The sequence below is a fragment of the Cervus canadensis genome, chromosome 32 (assembly GCF_019320065.1).
Source record: "Cervus canadensis isolate Bull #8, Minnesota chromosome 32, ASM1932006v1, whole genome shotgun sequence".
Classification (NCBI taxonomy): Eukaryota; Metazoa; Chordata; class Mammalia; order Artiodactyla; family Cervidae; genus Cervus; species Cervus canadensis.
The window spans coordinates 1,760,893-1,778,615 of NC_057417.1; the positions used below are offsets into that span (position 1 = coordinate 1,760,893).

The window sequence follows — 17,723 nt, forward strand, 5'->3', positions numbered from 1 at the left end:
GCTGCTCATGGGCTGTGTGACTTGAGAAAATTACTTGAACACTCAGGTTCCTCATCTGTAAGATGGGGTTTCCAATAGCATCTACCTCATAGGATTTCTGTGAGGATTAAACAGAGAATGTAAAGTCTTAGTCCAGTGCCTGGCACGAGGTAAGGGCCGTGTAAGCCCATCTAGTAGTATTACTCCCTGGGGACATTGGGCAGACTGGACGGAATGAGGAGGAGCTTCTGTTGTATTATATCGAGTCAGCTTAGGGCTTGGCATGCATGCTTTGAGCTTTTAAGTTTGTCTAAGCCAAGCTCTGTTTAGCCCCAGGTGTGTGATGTACTATGTTCTTAATCACACTTACAGGTGTATCTAGATACATACACAAACACTATAGAGAAATGCAGGTCAGTCTCATGCCCGCAGAATGGCAGGTAAGTGGAGACTGGCTCCAGCTGTCCTGTCTCCAAGGTGTCAACACAGCCAAGCCTTGGATCTTCTCAGGTACCCTTGTCCTGCTGTGACACTGCGTGGCTTCTTAGCAAAGGAGGAGGAGCAGCTGTTTCCAAGAAGTGTTTCAGCGAGCTGTTTTTGGCTGGCATCTGGGAGCAGCTGCCGCCACTACTTCACGCTGAGTCACCACGCTGCTCTGCCAAAGCCTAGGTGTGCAGAGGAAGGTTGACTCAGGAAGCCCTGGAGAAGTTGTCACTTGATTCTCCAAAGTGATGCGGGTGCTGACAACTTTTGAATAGAGATTCCAAAGGACCATTCTAGGGCACTGTGCACCATGCTTATTCATTGGAATTTGTGTGTTGTCTTAAAGCCACTTAACCTTCCTAAACTTCTGTTTCCCTCACCTGGAAAACGGCAGCAATGACGGTATAATAGGGAAGAACAAATCTGACTTCATATTGGATCCGTTATTTTTACTTTAACCTTTGTATTCTAAAAAACTAACTTGTACCTTTCCCTAAAGGGTACACTAAAGGGATGTTGTTATTGTTTAGTTGTTAAGTCATGTTCTGCGTGACCCCCTGCATTGGGAACACAGAGTCTTAACCACTAGACTGCCTTTCTGGTTATAGTTATAGTTATAGTTAATACTTTACAATATGTGAAAGTTGTGTGAAACTCAAATTTCAATGTCTATGAATAAAGTTTTATAGAAACACGACCACACTTATTCCTTTACACATTGTCTCTGCAATACTGCACGACCATGGCAGAGTTGAGTAGTTGTGATAGAACAGCGTGGTTAGCAATATTTACTGTCTGACCCCTTACATGAAGAGTTTGCTAACCCTGATGTGGAACAATATATTGGTTTGTGTTCCCCCAGAGGCAGGCCTCAAGACAAGGATTTGAGACCTTGGTGCTGGGAAAGACTGAGGGCAAGAGGAGAAGTGTGACAGAGGATGAGATGATTGAACGACATCACTGACTCAATGAATAGGAGTTTGAGCAAACTCCAGGAGATAGTGAAGGACAAGGATGTCTGGCATGCTGCAGTCCATGGGATCACAAAGAGTCGGACACTACTTAATGACTGAACAACAACATCTTTATTTGGGAGGTGATCCCATATAACAGGGCTTCCCTGGTTGCTGAGACAGTAAAGAATTTGCCTGCAATGCAGGTGACCTGGGTTTGATCCCTGGATTAGGAAGATGTCCTGGAGAAGGGGATAGCTAAGCACTCTAGTATTCTTGCCTGGAGAATTCCATGGACAGAGGAGCCTGGCGGGCTACAGTCCAAGGGATTGCAAAGAGTTTGGATGCAACTAACACTTCTACTTTTCACTTCACTTCCCATATAGAAATAGAAAGTATAATGTAAGGAAAGTAAAGTAGCCAGTAAAGGGTGTATTGTTCAGATGGGTCATTAGAGCTTAATCCCATTGGGTAGCTTTGGGAATCAGTGTAAAATACAGCCTTTGAGATATTCGATCCAAGGAGTAGAATTAGTCACTATTTGAAGGCTGCTCTGGGAAAGGAGGGAAGCCTTGATCCTGGCATTTATGAGAACAAGCAAGCCATCTTAAATGTAGTAAAGGCTCCATAGGTAAGTAGTTGTTCATAAAAAAATGATGAGACAGTCAACTTTGGAAACTGGCAAAATGTGTTGGTTGAGTCAGACTCTGGTGACTTTGGGCAAAAACTTAACTTCTCTGAACCTCCTTAAGTCTGTGGTCAGGATTAAATGAGATTATGCTTGGCACGAAGTAAGTGTGCCATAATTTTAACTACTATTAATACTTATGGATTGAAATATATTCATACATTGAGTCAGATTCATAAAACTTTTATGAAAATTGTGTCTGTTTCTTTTAAAACCCCTGAGCATGTAATAAGATTCTGTAATTAAAATATTGGAGACATCGGAGAAGTCAAATATTAATGAGTTAAGAAAGGAGAACTTGGGCTGATGGCGCTGTTCTGTGGGAGTGTTTCCGAAGTGCATGGATGCTTGTGTCTGAGCGTAGAAGTGTCCCAATTCGTAATTAGTTCCTAAGGACTGTGCTGCGGATCTCATTTTTGTGGAAGTTAGGAGGCTCAGGAAGTCCAGGACACATTGCTCAAAATCCTTTTGGTGTCCTTGAGAATTTTTAAACCAGTTTATTTCAACAAACCAATGTCTTGACACACGTGTGCCAGTCATTGGGTTACTGACCAAAGGCAAAGTCTCCAACTTTAAGGTATTCCTAGTCTGCTTGAGATGTTCTTACCATGGGCACATCAGCCCAACTAATACTACTGAAAATACTGATCGATGGGGGAGGCTAACTCTGAGCGTGAGAGTCAGCAAAGATGTTCCCAAAGGAACTTTTCTGATGGTCTAGTGGTTAAGACTCTGTGCTCCCAATGCAAGGAGTATGTATTTGATCCCTGGTCAGAGAACTTAAGATCCCATATGCAGCACAGCATGGCCAAATAAAAAGAGAAAAGATGTCCTCAAATAGGTGGCAGGTGTGGACTTGGAAAGATGAGGCAGATTTTATACCTGGAAAGGGAAGAAGGAACAGGTATTTCTGGAAGAGGGAGGATAAGCAATTGAATAGAAACTTGAAAGAATGCTTCCTGGCAGAGGGTGTTCCATTAGGAATGGGGCTGGAGCCAGAAGAATGGATTTTGGCATCTTCCATCTTGCAGTGAAACCTTCTATTTGAATTTGAACTTTATTGCATTAGCAGTGGGGAGCCATCTAATGTTTCAGAGCAGAGCATTAACACGATAAATGGCTCTGTTAAAAATTCTTTTGACCCAAGCGTGAAGGATCTAAGTTCAGAAGAGAGGGAAATAGGAAAGAGACTCTTCCAATAAAAGGTTCAGAGAAGAGGCTGAAGTTAGATAAGTGCTGAAAGAAACAGAAAAGTGGGCAGGAGGTGATATGAGCCTCTTAATAACGAACTTTCCTCAGGGAGCAGAAAGGAGGGACAGAAAGGGTAAAGGCAAAGTGGTGTATTTGCTGTGCTTTTACATATGGCTGCTGAGATGCTCAAGATGACCATTCTGTTTACCCGCCTGGGAAGCTCTGAACACTGGTTCTTCTTTGTAGAAGGTCTTGGCTTGGTCTTTTGAGTGAGTTGGTGCTTATGAGAGTTATTCATGCTTGAACATGGGTCCAAGAGTGGTGAAGGAAGGGGAAAACAAAGAAAAATAGCACTAAGGCTAAGAAAAGGTAGACACTTTTGAGGGGTGGGGAGTCTGATATGGAAAGAAGGGTGAGAGGAAATAGAGATGTAGCTTCTTCTTCTTCTTTTTTTTTTTTTTTAAATGAGGTAAAATTCATACAACGTAACATTGTCATTTACCATTTTAAAGTTTTCAATTCAGTGGCATTTAGTTCATCTGAAATGCTATTGCAGCCACCACTTTTATCTAATTCTTAGATATTTTCATCACCCCAAAAGGAAACCCTGTGCCCACTAAGCAGGCACCCTCCTTCCCCACCAGGCCCTGGCAACCACTGATCTGCTTTTTGTCTTTATATGTGTGTGCTTAGACACTCAGTCATGTCCAACTTTTGAGACGCTATGGACTGCACCCCGCCAGGCTCCTCTGTCCATGGTATTCTCCAAGCAAGAACACTGGAGTGAGTTGCCATTTCCTACTTCATTCTGTTTCTGTGCATTTGCCTATTCTGGATGTTTCCCATAAATGGAATCATTCAATATGTGACTGTTTGTGCCTGGCTTCTCTCACTGAGCATAATGAACCTCAGAGCCATTTTGCTGGGTCATGTCTGTGATAAGGAGTCAGTTATATATATATGTTCCTTGGTCCCTGGTGGCTGCGATGGTAGTCTCCTGCAATGCACAAGATGAGGGTTCCATGCCTGGGAAAGGAAGATCTCCTGGAGAAGAAAATGGCAACCCACTCCAGTGTTCTTGCCTGGAAAATCCTATGGATGCAGGAGCCTGGCAGGGTACAGTCCATGGGGTTGCAAAGAGTCGGACATGACTGAGCAACTTCACTTTCACTTTCATACGTATGTTCCAGTCTCAAGGAGCTCACCCTTGCTGAGCCCTTTGCCTGGAATGCTTTTTCCTCATATGCACACATGCCTGACCCTCTCGCTTCATTTCATGTCTCCACTCAAGTGTCACCTCCTCAGAGGATACTTCACTAGTGGGGTTGGGGATAAGTTGAGAGGACAAAGAAGACCAAGTTGAGAGGACCTTGAAAAGACAGGCTTGGGCAGAAAATAAGAGAGAACTCCCCCAAGGTCATTGTCAGTGTAAATGAACTGATGTTTTATGATTCAGCTTGTTTCAGCTGGTTTTATCTGGTGGCTACTGTCTTTTTTAAAATATTTATTTATTTGGTACATCTAGTCTTAGTTGCAGCATGTGGGGTCTTCCATTGTGATGCACAGGGTTCTCTCTAGTTGCATCACGTGAGCTCATTAGTTGCCGTGAGTGGGCTCCAGAGTGTGTGGGTTCATTAGTTGTGGCTCTTCGGCTTAGTTGCCCTTTGGCATGTGGGATCTTAGTTCCCTGACCACAGATCAAACCCACGTCCTCAGCATTGGAAGGTGGATTCTTTACCACTGGCTACTCTTGCATGGAAGGAACTCTGTGATGGCTTAGGTTGTGTTTTAAAATGTAGGTTTTTATTATTATTTGCATATGGCAAGGTCAACACATCAGGAGACATTGCCATTGAAGAGACAGCTTGTTGTACTCACAGATCCCAAGAGAAGGGAATGTGCTATGACAGGCCACACAGGCAACCACCAGGGTTGGTCAGGAGGCAGAAAGATTGAGGGGAAAGCATAGGTAGATCCTTCATTGGGATTTCTGCAAGAAGGTGCAGGTCAGGCAAGGTGAGCAGGCCTGGGATTGGCTAGTTCGAATAATTTCAGCAGGTTCTGGGGTGTGAGGGCTGTCCCTAGTTGTTTGGTATCTCGGCTAGGCATAATGAGGGTAGGGTGATGGTAGCCTGGAGCATGAGAGCTCCATAAAAATGGTGTTTCATGGTATGGGATCTGGACTGGGGGGCTTGCACATGAAAGAAGCACTCACCATTGTTCTCATCCTCTGAGACCTGGATAACTTTGGGAGAGGTAATCCATTCAGGTGAGCATGGCCTCCTATATTAATCATCAAAGAACAGAAAATAAAAATACATGTTTAGGGACTTCCCTGGTGGTCCAGTGGCTAAGACTCCACACTCCCAATGGAGGGGGCCCAGGTTCTATCCCTGGTCAAGGAACTAGATGCCAAGTGTGGCAACTAAGACCCGATACAGTCAAATAAATAAATATAAATATTAAAAAAACTGAAGAGGGCACCATTTGAAAAAAAAATGCATGATTAATATAGGCTGTTACCTCTTTTGATGACTTGGTACCTTGATTGTTTTTCTTGCCTACTGCTTCCTCTGAGGATGGTCAGGCCCACCCAAAAACAGGTTGGAGGGAGAACAGAAATCAGCTAGGCAGCCCCTTCCCATAGAAGCTTGGTACGAGATGCAGTCTGTGCATGAGGGTTTTTCAGGCCTCCTGGAACCCTGGGAGTTGTTTATTTAATGTTTCTTCATTTAGGGGAGATTGCTCTTTCTGAAACTGCTTTGTGTTGGTGACTGCGTCTCCTTTATCTGATTAGTCCTGCTTCTTAGAGTCATTCAAAACCTTTTTTTCCCTCCATGGTACCATATATTTTTCCTTTGAGTCTATAGTACTTTACACTCAAATTCTGGAACTATGATGTGGTATTTCTCTCCTGATGATTCCTAGCAGGTGGCTTAGCTCAGTGACTGGTAATGGCAGGGGCTGTTTATGTTATGGAGAAAGCAAGTAGATGTGTGTGTCTGTGGATCTTTGATTTCCGTGTCTATAGTCTTTGACTTCCCCTCCATATCTATTTCCTCCTTTACTGTTCTTTCAGCTCATCTCTTACATGTACCAGCATTACCTGTTGCTTTGACATCTGTTCGAAGAACTCTCTATTAGCCTGCCTATGACAAAGACATTTGGGCTCTTGGGGGAGTAGAGGTCATATTTATTTATTTTTTAAAAGTTTTTCTATTTTATTTTTATGTATTTATTTATTTTGTTTATTTTGGGTTGCACCGGGTCTTCACTGCTATATGCGGGCTTTCTCTAGTTGTGGTGAGCAGGGGCTACTCTTCATTTTGATGTGCGAGCGTCTCATTGTGGAGGCTTCTCTCTTGGTGTGGAGCAAAGGCTCTGGGCACCCAGGATTCAGTAGCTGCCGCACACAGGCTCTGAAGTTGTGGTGTGCAACTCCAGGGCGTGTGGGTTCCAGAAGTTTCAGCTTGAGTGCCTGAGCTTCAGTGGTTGTACCAAGTGGGCTCAGTAGTCGTGGCACATGGGCTTGGTTGCTCCATGGCCTGTGGAGGCTTCCTGGACCAGGGATCAAACTCATGTCCCCTGTATTGGCAGGTGGATTCCTACCAACTGCGCCCCTAGAGAAATCTTGAGGTCATTTTTAAAAGATGATATGGTGGGTGACTCAGTGGTTAAGAATTTACCTGCCAGTGCAGGAGACCCTTGATTTGATCCCTGGGTCAGGAAGATCCTCTGGAGAAGGAAATGGCAACCCATTCCAGTATTCTTGCCTGGAGAATCCTGTGGGCAGAGGAGCCTGGGAGGCTGAAGTCCATGGCGTTGCAAGAGAGTCAGACACAACTTAGCAACTAAACAACAACAACAAAATGATAAGATTTATTGAGTCTTACTATGTGCCAGACATTGTGGTAAGCATCTTCCATTCATTAACTAATGTATTCTGTCCCCAAACCATCTTGGGTATGTATTCCCATTGTACAGATGAGGAAACTAAGACCAAGAGACTTCCTAAAGACCACAAAGGTAGCAAGGCCAGAATTTGGACCCATACCTGATTCCAAGGTATTCCAAGTCTGATTCCAAGACTATATTTACCAACTTGACTAGATAATGGTTTGTGTGTAGTCCTTAGCTACTTTTGTGTCTGTGATTCATTCATGTCTTTCTTCATCTAATAAAGTCCTAGAAACTCCAGAATTCCTGAGTCATCAATAAAAAAGTCCCAAATTTTGGACTCTGGACAAAACTGTAAGGAAAGGAAATTTGTCTGCAGGGTCTTCATCTTCCTCTAATTTATTCAACTTTTTCTTTAGATGTTCAGTGGCCTCCTGGTCTCTCCTTTTCCTCATTGTTGTTGTTGTTCAGTTGCCAAGTCATGTCCAACTCTCTGCGACCCTATGGACTGCAGTATGCCAGATTTTTCTGTCCTTCACTGTCTCCTTGAGTTTGCTCGAATTCATGTCCATTGAGTCAGTGATGCCATCCACCCATCTCATCTTCTGTTGCCCCTTTCTCCTCTTGCCCTCAATCTTTCCCAGCATCAGGGTCTTTTGCAATGAGTCAGCTCTTCCCATCAGGTGGCCTAAGTATTGGAGCTTCAGCTTCAGCATCAGTCCTTCCAATGAATATTCAGGATTTATTTCCTTTAGGATTGACTAGTGGACAAAACATGGTCCACTGGAGAAGGGAATGGCAAACCACTTCAGTATTCTTGCCTTGAAAACCCCATGAACAGTATGAAAGGATAAGGTTGTTGTAAGGATCAAATGGGTTGCTATTCTGAAGCACTTAGAACAGTGCCTGGCACATAATAGAGTATATAACCATTTGTTAAATAAATAACAGAAAGGAACATCCAACTCTAGCATCCTACTGTGTGGATGGGTCCTTAGGTACTGGGGGGAAGTCACAGGATGTAATTGTGTTGGACACCCAGATCTACCTTTGTATCTCTCTTGGGTCATCCACTGGCAACTCTTGATTGCTCACGAATTAATTTTCAGCACTGAATGCAGCTTCCTCCTCTCTACCACTTAGGTGGGTCTCAGGAATAGGCCAGAGAGGACAAAGGCAAAATTCATTGACTCTCACCTGTACAATGAATTGAGATATTTCCAGTTGTCACAACTGGTGTGAAGCTGGCATCAAATGAGTAGAGACTACGGATTCTGCCAAACATCCGGCAGTGCAAGGACCAGCCCCCAAACAAAGAATTATCCGACCCCTAAGAGCAAGAGTGCAGAGGTTGAGAACCTTGGTTGGACTTTGTTAAGGTGGCAGTTTTTGAGATACATTTGATCTCATCTGAGTTATAGAGTCATTTGTTGTTGTTTAGTCGCTAAGTCATGTCCAACTCTTTGTGACTCCATGGATTGTAGCCCGCCAGGTTCCTCTCTCCATGGGATTCTCCAGGCAAGAATACTAGAGTGGGTAGCCATTCCCTTCTCTAGGGGATTGTCCTGACCCAGGGATCGAACCCGAGTCTCCTGCATTGGCATGCAGATTCTTTACCACTGAGCCACTTGGGAAGCACCTGCAGAGTTATTAGAAATCAGCAAGCTTGAAAGGCCTTGCAGACCCACTCTGCTCCCAGGTGAGGCTATTTGAGCTGAGCACCTCTCCATATTTCTTCTTTGAGCAGAAAATTCTACAGAGGGAGTTGCTGGAAGTAAAAAATCCATCAGTTCTCATTTTACCAGGCATTTAGGAAAATAACTTTTCTCCTGCAGAAGAAATTACATGAATTACATTAAAATGGTGCTAAGGTAATAAAATTACATGCTCAGGATTCTTCTGAAAACTTCCTTTGTCTGGCAGAGTAATTTGAGTGTGGGAAAGACAGTCTTCCCAGCCACCACACTTTCACATAAAGAGGAACAGAGGAAATTGGCTCCATCATGCCATTGCTGCAAGTACCACTCTGTGAAATTCCAATTTGTAAAAAATCTGCAGATTTAATCACAAGGCAAACTTTCTGATGCAGATCCTTGAGAACAATGACTTGGGTTTTACTTTAAATGCATATTTATAAGGGAAACTTCAAATCACCATATGAATGGTGGTAACCCCAGACGGGCAAATACTCTTGGAACTGGGCAGAAATGGACTCTAATGTTGTGAGAATCATCCTCACTTTTGGTGTTGGTGCTGTTTGGAAGGAAATAGATGAAAAATGCACACGTGATGAGACAAATCTCTTCGCTTCCAGCGTGCTAACATTTTTAGCTCAGAGGGTCAAAAAAAAATCCTCGTTTTAATGTACAAGAAAACCGAAATGACGGGGGAAAGTGACATCTGTTCTTAAGATTCCCGGTGAAAACGTCATTTAGAGGCAAACTGATGCATGTGACATGTTGGCCGAGGCCATGAGGGATGAGGCTGTACGTGCTGGAGAGATCATGGAGACAGAAGCATCCTTGCTTTTGTGGATGGTGGGGCTTGAGCCGCTTTTATTTATTTAATTTTAAAAATATCTTCATGACTTAAAAAAATAATTTTATTAATTTATTTTGGGCTGTGCTGAGTGTTGCTGTGTGGGCTTTTCTCTTGTCGCGGTGAGCAGGAGCTACTCTCTAGTTGCGGTGCACAGGCTTCTCATTGCCGTGGCTTCTCTTGTTGCGGAGCTTGGGCTACAGGGCATGTGGGCTCAGTAGTTGCAGCTCCCAGGTTCTAGAGCACAGGCTCAATAGTTGTGCACAGGCATACTTGCTCTGCAGCGTGTGGGATCTTCCTGGATCGGGTCAAACCCATGTCTCTTGCATTGGCACGAAGATTCTTTTCCACTGATCCACCAGGGAAGCCTGGTTTGAGTTTTTAGAAGAGTGGTTCTCAACCAGTGGTGACTGTGCCTCCCAGGAGACATTTGGCAACATTTGGAGACATTTTTGTTTGTCTGGGTTCTGCTGGCACCTCATGAGTAAAGGCTAGGGATGTTGTGAAGCATCCTGTGAGGCACAGGGCTGCCCCCCACAACAAAGACTCACCTGGTCCAAAATAATAACAGAGGTTGGGAAACCCTGTATCGGAACTTCTATTCCTTCATCTATAGAGTGAGAGTACCTGCTACACCTCTTCCACCTGCCTGTTCTAAGGATGCAGGAGAATGCTTTCCACAAGTGATGGTTGACTTCAGTGATAATAGAGATTTCTAAGGCATTCGTTGATTTTATTTCTCTACCTAAACTCCACCATGTTTCCCCACTGGCTCAATCCTCCTGCAATGCAGGAGACTTGGATTTAATCCCCTGGTCAAGAAGATCCCTTGGAGGAGGAAATGGCAACCCACTCCAGTATTCTTGCCTGGGAAATCCCATGGACAGAGGAGCCTGGCAGGCTACAGTCCATGGAGTCCCAAAAGAGCCGGACACAACTTAGTGACTAAACAACAAACAAACTACCATAGCCACAGAACGCTTCCTAAAATGCAAATCTGACTCCGCTGTTTCTCTCCTGAAAGCCTATATGTGGCTTTCCATCGACTCCTGTAGTACATCCTAACTGATCTTCACAGCCTTGGTTTTCAACGCTGCCCTTCTCCCTTCTACACCCCCGCGCCCCACACCACGATCAGGAATGCAGTGGAATATACTCTCCCTCACCTCCACATCTTCGTACTCACTCTTTTCTTTCCTGAATCCTTCCAGCACACTCCTTCCTTTCTGATTTCACCTACTTGTTCTTGATGGCCTTAGCCTCCATGTCACCTCCTCCAGGAAGTCTTCCCTTATTGCCCCAGGTCAAGTACTTGACAAGCTAGCACAGTTCAGTAAACAGTTGTTGAATGAAGTAATGAATAGATGAATTAATGAGATCTTTGAGTATAGCTGTTTTTAAGAGAAAATAGCTCATTTCAATTTGTCTCCCTTCTTTCTCCTTGGGTCACTGTTATGATTATGCTAATGGGTGACAGTCCAAAGGGGGAAGGTTGCTGAGAAGAGCCCAGCAGAGGGTCAAGATACTCTTTAACTTTGACCAGTGGCCTTGACATAATCCAGAGGGACATGTCCTTGGGTGAGAATAGCCACCTGAGAGTGAATTAACTGCTATTTTCTGGAAAATAGATTAGTCAGGGAGAGATGACAATTTAGTGAGTTGCTGGTAGCTCTGGGATTTGTGTGTGTGTGTGTGTGTGTGTGTGTGCTCAGTTGTGTCCAACTCTTTGTGACCCCATGAACTGTATGTAGCTTGCCAGACTCCTCTGTCCATGGGATTCTCCAGGCAAGAATACTGGAGTGGGTTGCCACTTCCTTCTCCAGGGGATCTTCCTGACCCAGGGATGGAACCCACATCTATTGCATCTCCTGCATTGGTGGGTGGATTCTTTACCACCAGCGCCACCTGTGAAGTTCATATTCCAGACTATTTTTTATTGTGTGTCCCACTGAATTTCACATTCTTTGCTACATAATTAAGCTTCTGGAGGACAGAAACAACATCTTAATGTATATCCTCTCAAAGTGCGTGATAAAGAAAACCTTTCTGCTAAAAGTCTTTCCATAATGATATGCAATGTCCCCATTTTACAAATGAGTAAACTGAATATTCTCAAAGAGGGTAACTGTGTCCTACAGTGAGTTAGCAACCAAACCAGGACTCAGGAAAAAAAAAAAAGGCATAGCTTCATTGGAGACAAATTATAGAAGCTGCAATGTCTTTAAATTTAGAAAACAAAGTTAGCTCCCGCCAGAGCTGCGAGGCAGTTTTGACGTCTTCTGAAAGCCTCTTCTCCCATCCAATTTTATTTCTTAAAGCAGGAAGCCAGAGCTCACAGGGACACTTGCCTCGTCTCCCCTTCCATTTATCAGTATTTTTGCCTCTCATTATACCCGTGGCCTAGTTTTCTTGGGCTCTTTAGATGTCAATGAGCGTATTACACTAGGTATTGTCCTTGAGAGTTTTTGAAGTTCTTTAGGCTTTATGAACAAGGTCTCTGACTCCAGCTGAGTGCCACGGATGACTTTGGCTCTGCTCTATTTCCTCAAGAAATCTAAAGGATGGTGTTGTCATCTTCCAAAACAGAAACTGATGAAGGCTGCCCTCATACCGAGAGCGTCCCCCCTTTTCTCAGAGGCAGCAGAGAAATTGCTAAAACTGAGTTTCGGTGTACAAGGTGCTCCTGTCTCCTAACCACCAAAGAGTGAGCTGTGGCTCTGGAAGAACGGAGCCTGTGGTTTGGGGGATGCAAGGCGACTGGTGCCGAAGCCCAGAGAGAAGGGAGTCAGCGTTTCACGTTACGATTCCATTATGGGGGAGCAGGAGCCAGCCTGCCTGAGAGTCACGTGTCCTGGGCACAGGGCCTCGTGACACTGAGTTCTGTCTTTGGATCCGGGTCTCAGGTGACTGTGGGCTTTTGAAAGGGGACCTGGGTCTACGTTTGTCTTCTGCTCTAGGCTTTATCCAACCTAGTGTTAAAAGGACTAGCAGTTCCCAGCAGACTCTCAATGAAGCTGTTTTGGCATCTCGCGGGGTTGGAGGGGAAGATGGAGGGAGTTTAGCTCCAGGCTTAGGAAGGGGGTGTGGAGCTGAGGGCTAGCTCCTCAGTGGGTGGAGTGGGCTCCTGAAATCTAATTTAAGGGACTCCGAGAAGACTCACTCACACCCCCAGACACCACCCCTTCAGATGTCGGAAATGTCAGCTAGAGCACCCATCACTGCTGAGATGTCCATCACGTCTTTCCACAGCTTCCTGCAACGGGGCAGCACATTCGGTCTGTAACACGTCCACGTGGGTGGTTTTCTCTAGCCAGCTTTCCCTCCTGATTGCAGACGGAAGGTGGTGGGGTGAGGCATGAAGCCAAAAGACACACAAAAGTGGCTGCCACTGACTGCAGTCCCCAGAAGTTCTTCCAGCTGGCTCCGTTTCTTTTTAACACACTAATGTAAAACACCAGTGTCTGTGTTTCAACAAGTTGGGGAATAACATGAGGGTGTGCTCCTTTTAACACTCAACTTTTTCAGAAGTGGAGGATCTGGAGCTGGCCGGCAGAGACTCTCATGCTCGCCCTACCATTTATGAGCTTTGTGGTCTTGGATGATCCACTCAACCCCTCCACATCTGTTTCCTTATCTGTAAATGGGAACACTTATAACATAGGCTTATTTGAATGATTAAGTTAGAATAACATACGCTTTCTGTCCTAGTGCTTGTACACATACACAAAAAAGTCCTTATTGGGACTTCCCTGGTGGGCCAGAGGTAAAGAATCCACCTTCCAGTGTAGGGGACTTGAGTTTGAACCCTGGTTGTGGAACTAGGGCTTCCCTGGTGACTCAGAATCTGCCTGCTATGCGGAAGACTTGGGTTCGATCTCTCAGGTTGGGAAGATCCCCTGGAGAAGGGAATGGCAACCCATTCCAGTATTCTTGCCTGGAGAATCCCATGGACAGAGGAGTCTGGCAGGCTACAGTCCATGGGGTTGCAGAGTCAGACATGACTGAGCGACTAACTCCTTAGGGAACTAAGATCCCACATACCATGGGGCAACTAAGCCTCTACACCATAAAGAGAATTCTCACACTGTAACAAAGACCCACTACAGACAAAAAAAAAAAAAAGATAAGCAGCAAGAATTTGCTGTATAACACAGGGAATTATATTTAGTATCTTGATTAACTTATAATGGAAAATAATCTGAATAAAATATGTAAAACTGAATCACTTTGGTGTGCATCTGAAACCAAAACAATATTGTAAATCAACTATACTCCAATTAAGAAAAGTTGTTATTACACCACTATGACGGGGTGTACGTCAAAAGGACAAGAGGGCTGACAGAGCTCATGATGGCAAAGCTGGAACATTTCAAGCAACAGAAACATTAATATCAATAAACATCCATGAGTCCATACTATCAAAGAAATATTTAAACATGTATACAAGTGGGGAAAAGAAATAGATTTCCTGAACAGAAGAATTCCAGATAATTTATGTAGACATATCATCCTCAAGGGACTTCCCAGGTGTTGACAGTGGTAAAGAACTCCCCTGCCAGTGGGGGCAGGAGATGTAAGAGACCCTAGTTCGACCCCTGGGTCCCTGGGTTGGGAAGGTCCCCCGGAGAAGGGAATGGCAGCCCACTCTAGTATTCTTGCCTGGAGAATCCCGTGGACAGAGGAGCCTGGTGGAATGTGGTCCATGTGGTCTCAAAGAGTCAGACACAACTGAAGCGACTTAGCATGCACCCAGAACATCATGGTCAAGGATGAGTCTCACAGCTGGCCACTCCCTTAAGTGGGGGCTACACACAGTTACTTCCTTCTAAATAGGACAGTATAAAGGGGAGGGGGAGAATAAAAGAGTAATTCACAGTGCAGACATTTTGACAAATGTCAAATGATCTCAGCCAGTGATCAAGGTTAAAATCAACAACCATGAATCATGTTGATACTAGGTGCCCTTGATATGATGTGATAAAAATGGCAATTTATCTCTGTGGTCTCCTTCTCCAAACCCCATAACCTCAGCATAATCATGAGAAAAACATGAGACTAATCCCAGTGCAGGGAATCCTACAAGATACGTGACCAGTATTTCTCAAAAATGTCAAGGTTATCAGAAACAAGGAACATCTGATAAACTGTCATAGCCAAGCGGATCCTACAGGGATGTCAGCTAACTGTGATGTGGTCCTGAGTGGATTCTGGAACACAAAAAGAACACTAGGTAAAAATAAAGAAAATATGACTAAACCAGGGCATTAGTTAATAACCTTGCATCCATTGGCTCATTAACTGTAATAGATTACCGGAGTAATCTTGGGCTTCCTTGGTGGCTCGTATGGTAAAGAATCTGCCTGCTTCAGGAGACGTGGGTTTGCTCCCTGGGTTGGGAAGATCCCCTGGAAAAGGGAATGGCTACCTACTCTAATATTCTTGCCTGGAGAATTCCATGGACAGAGGAGCCTGGTGGGCTACAGTCCATGGGGTGCAAAGAGTCATACATGACTGAAAGACTGACATTTTCACTTCACATTTCACCAAAGTAATCTAAGGCATTGATAATTCAGGACACTGGGCTCAGGGTGTAGGGGAGTTCTTTGTGTTGTATTCTCAGATTTTCTATAAATCCAAAAGTGTATTGAAAAACAGTCTATTTTAAAAATAATAATTATTATTATTATCATTATCACTATTTGTTTTCTGGAGTTCTGTCTCCTGTGAAAACTTTCAAGGCTCCTGTTAAGTCTAAGACAACAGTCCCAGTTACTACTGCTTTTGATAGCAAGGAGACCAGCTCTTTTTGGTTCTGATTGGTGTGGTTCCCAACCAGCTTGGGTGATCTGGCTGTCCACATGCTCTTCTAGTGGGGCATTCTTTGGTGGTAGAATGGTGAGCATATAGCTGCCTTCCTGGCTCTTCCAGGGGAATACATATTAATTCTGAAAATGTTGACCCAGCAGCCTGACAGGACCCATGTCCAGTAAAGAAGTGTTTGGTAAACTAGTTCATTCCAGGCAAAATCAATCATTTCTTTCTCTGTCAACACTGCCTTGTTACATACTTCGGGTGAATCACACATCACATTGGATCTTCATTATTCATCTCTACCCATCTGTGAACTCCCCAGGGGAGGAGAGTTTTCTCATTTATCTCTGTACTTCCAGAACTTAATCTTTTTTTTTTTTTTTTTTTATACTAAGCTACACAATTTTATTCTTAAATGAAAGTACATTCCAGATATTGTTAATATTTGACTGTTGGAGTATGCAAATTGGGAACACTTCTGAGGTTTACGTAAAGCTGTGGTAAAAGCAGACCCTTTCAGCCTTATGATTGTATCTCACATATAAGAAAATTACATTGATGCTTTTAACCTGCCATGTACAATTTTTTAATGTATTGCCATTTAAAAAATCTGAGACAGTTAATATTTAAACACATCATTGCTGTTTGGGAATGATATTTGAATGAAAGATGCTATGCACATATTTCCTACTTTATACCATATTAAGATTTTAGATGCTATAGTTATTGAATATATCTTATGTTGAATAAATGGTATTTGAAAATAAGTATATTTTTCTTTCTGAGTAGCCTTCTGGAAAGAGTTCACTGAATATAGTTTCCAGTAATAGTGTACTTTCCTAACTTGTACTTATTTTAAAATCTCATCAGCAGGGAATTAAACAGTGCAAAACCCAGCAAATCTGACTTTCCCTTGTTTTGATTTGCATGTCCACTTATGACCATCATTTTTGGGGAAACTTTCCATTTAGTGTATCAAAAATCAATGCTATGAAAGTTCTTTAAAAGGTTCAGCGGTTTTTTTGAGTCTCTGAATGATTACAGCATTCTGTAAATCAGCTTCTTCCAGTGTGAGTGTTTCATCTAGCAATTTGAGGAAAGGAAGAGCAGTTGCCAGGGAAAAGGGAGGACTCCTCTGAGATCCCTGGTATTTTTCGATGAAGTCTTTGATGTGGCTTATCCTATGAGAAATGTTAAATTTCTGGACAATCCTTTTCCCATTGGCTAACCAGATCTGTATATTAGTGATGGGTTCCAGATTGTTTAGTGGGACAGTAGACAACTTATTTTTATTCTCAACTTCAATATTCTTTGCTTTAGAAACAATTTTTGGTGTAGCACTTCCCAGTCTGTGACCTTGTCCTGAGAAGGGCTGGAACACAGGCTTTGTTGACATACATACTTCATTTTTCTTATCTTCAACTTTAACATCCACCTCCTCTTTATCAAAAACTCCCTGTAATTCTAAAGGTAATTCCCCTTTTTTGATGGAGTTCAGAAACTGTTGACTTGCACCATCAGAATAACTTCTGAAATCATCATTGACAGTGAATCCATTTTTCCATAATTTTATACTTAACATCTACCTGTTTCTTTTGTTCAGTGGGAGACAAACATTTGGCACCAACCTTCTGAGCTTCCTCAAAAAGGCTGTCAACAAAATATTCACAATTTGTTTGTTGACTATCACTAAGAGGTTGGTGGTCAGATCCTGTTTCACAAACCCATTCTTCCTTTATACTTTCAAGATTATCTACTTCTTTCATTCTCTTTTGTTTTACTCCGGGCGCGGCCGCTGGAGGGGGCCGCGCCGCGCCGTCGCCTCGCGGCCTCGGTCTCAATCCGCTCAGGGGCCGCGGGCGCCGCCGCCGCCGGGCTGGAGCCCCTCATACGAGGGGCACCGCCGCCCCCAGGCCCAATCGAGCTCGGCGGCCGGGACGATGGAACCCCAGAACTTAATCTTAAGCCCAGCATAGATGACAAAAAAATTGATGACTGAATGGAGGACTGGGCAGCACTGTTTAAACTTGCAAAGCTGAAACTCAATTTGATTGCCTATGCCAAAGGAGAAGAGGTGGTGGGAGAGACTGTATTTTCCAAAGTTGGCGACAGCAATATCTCCCATTCCACATTCTGTTTTTTCAGTGTGGCCTTCACCCTTCTCTCGCAGCGTGGTGAAGTCT

The 17,723-nt window shown here is 43.7% G+C and overlaps 1 protein-coding gene across 1 annotated transcript; it reads right to left on the reverse strand.

The window, feature by feature from the left end:
• Window positions 1-15,929: 15,929 nt before the first annotated feature.
• On the reverse strand, window positions 15,930-17,463 carry LOC122433440 (UBX domain-containing protein 2A-like). The gene is given in 2 exon segments (XM_043456405.1): window positions 15,930-17,116; window positions 17,118-17,463. Coding segments are annotated over 2 exon segments (777 nt in total). The 5' UTR covers window positions 17,307-17,463; the 3' UTR covers window positions 15,930-16,528.
• Between the last annotated feature and the right edge of the window lie 260 nt (window positions 17,464-17,723).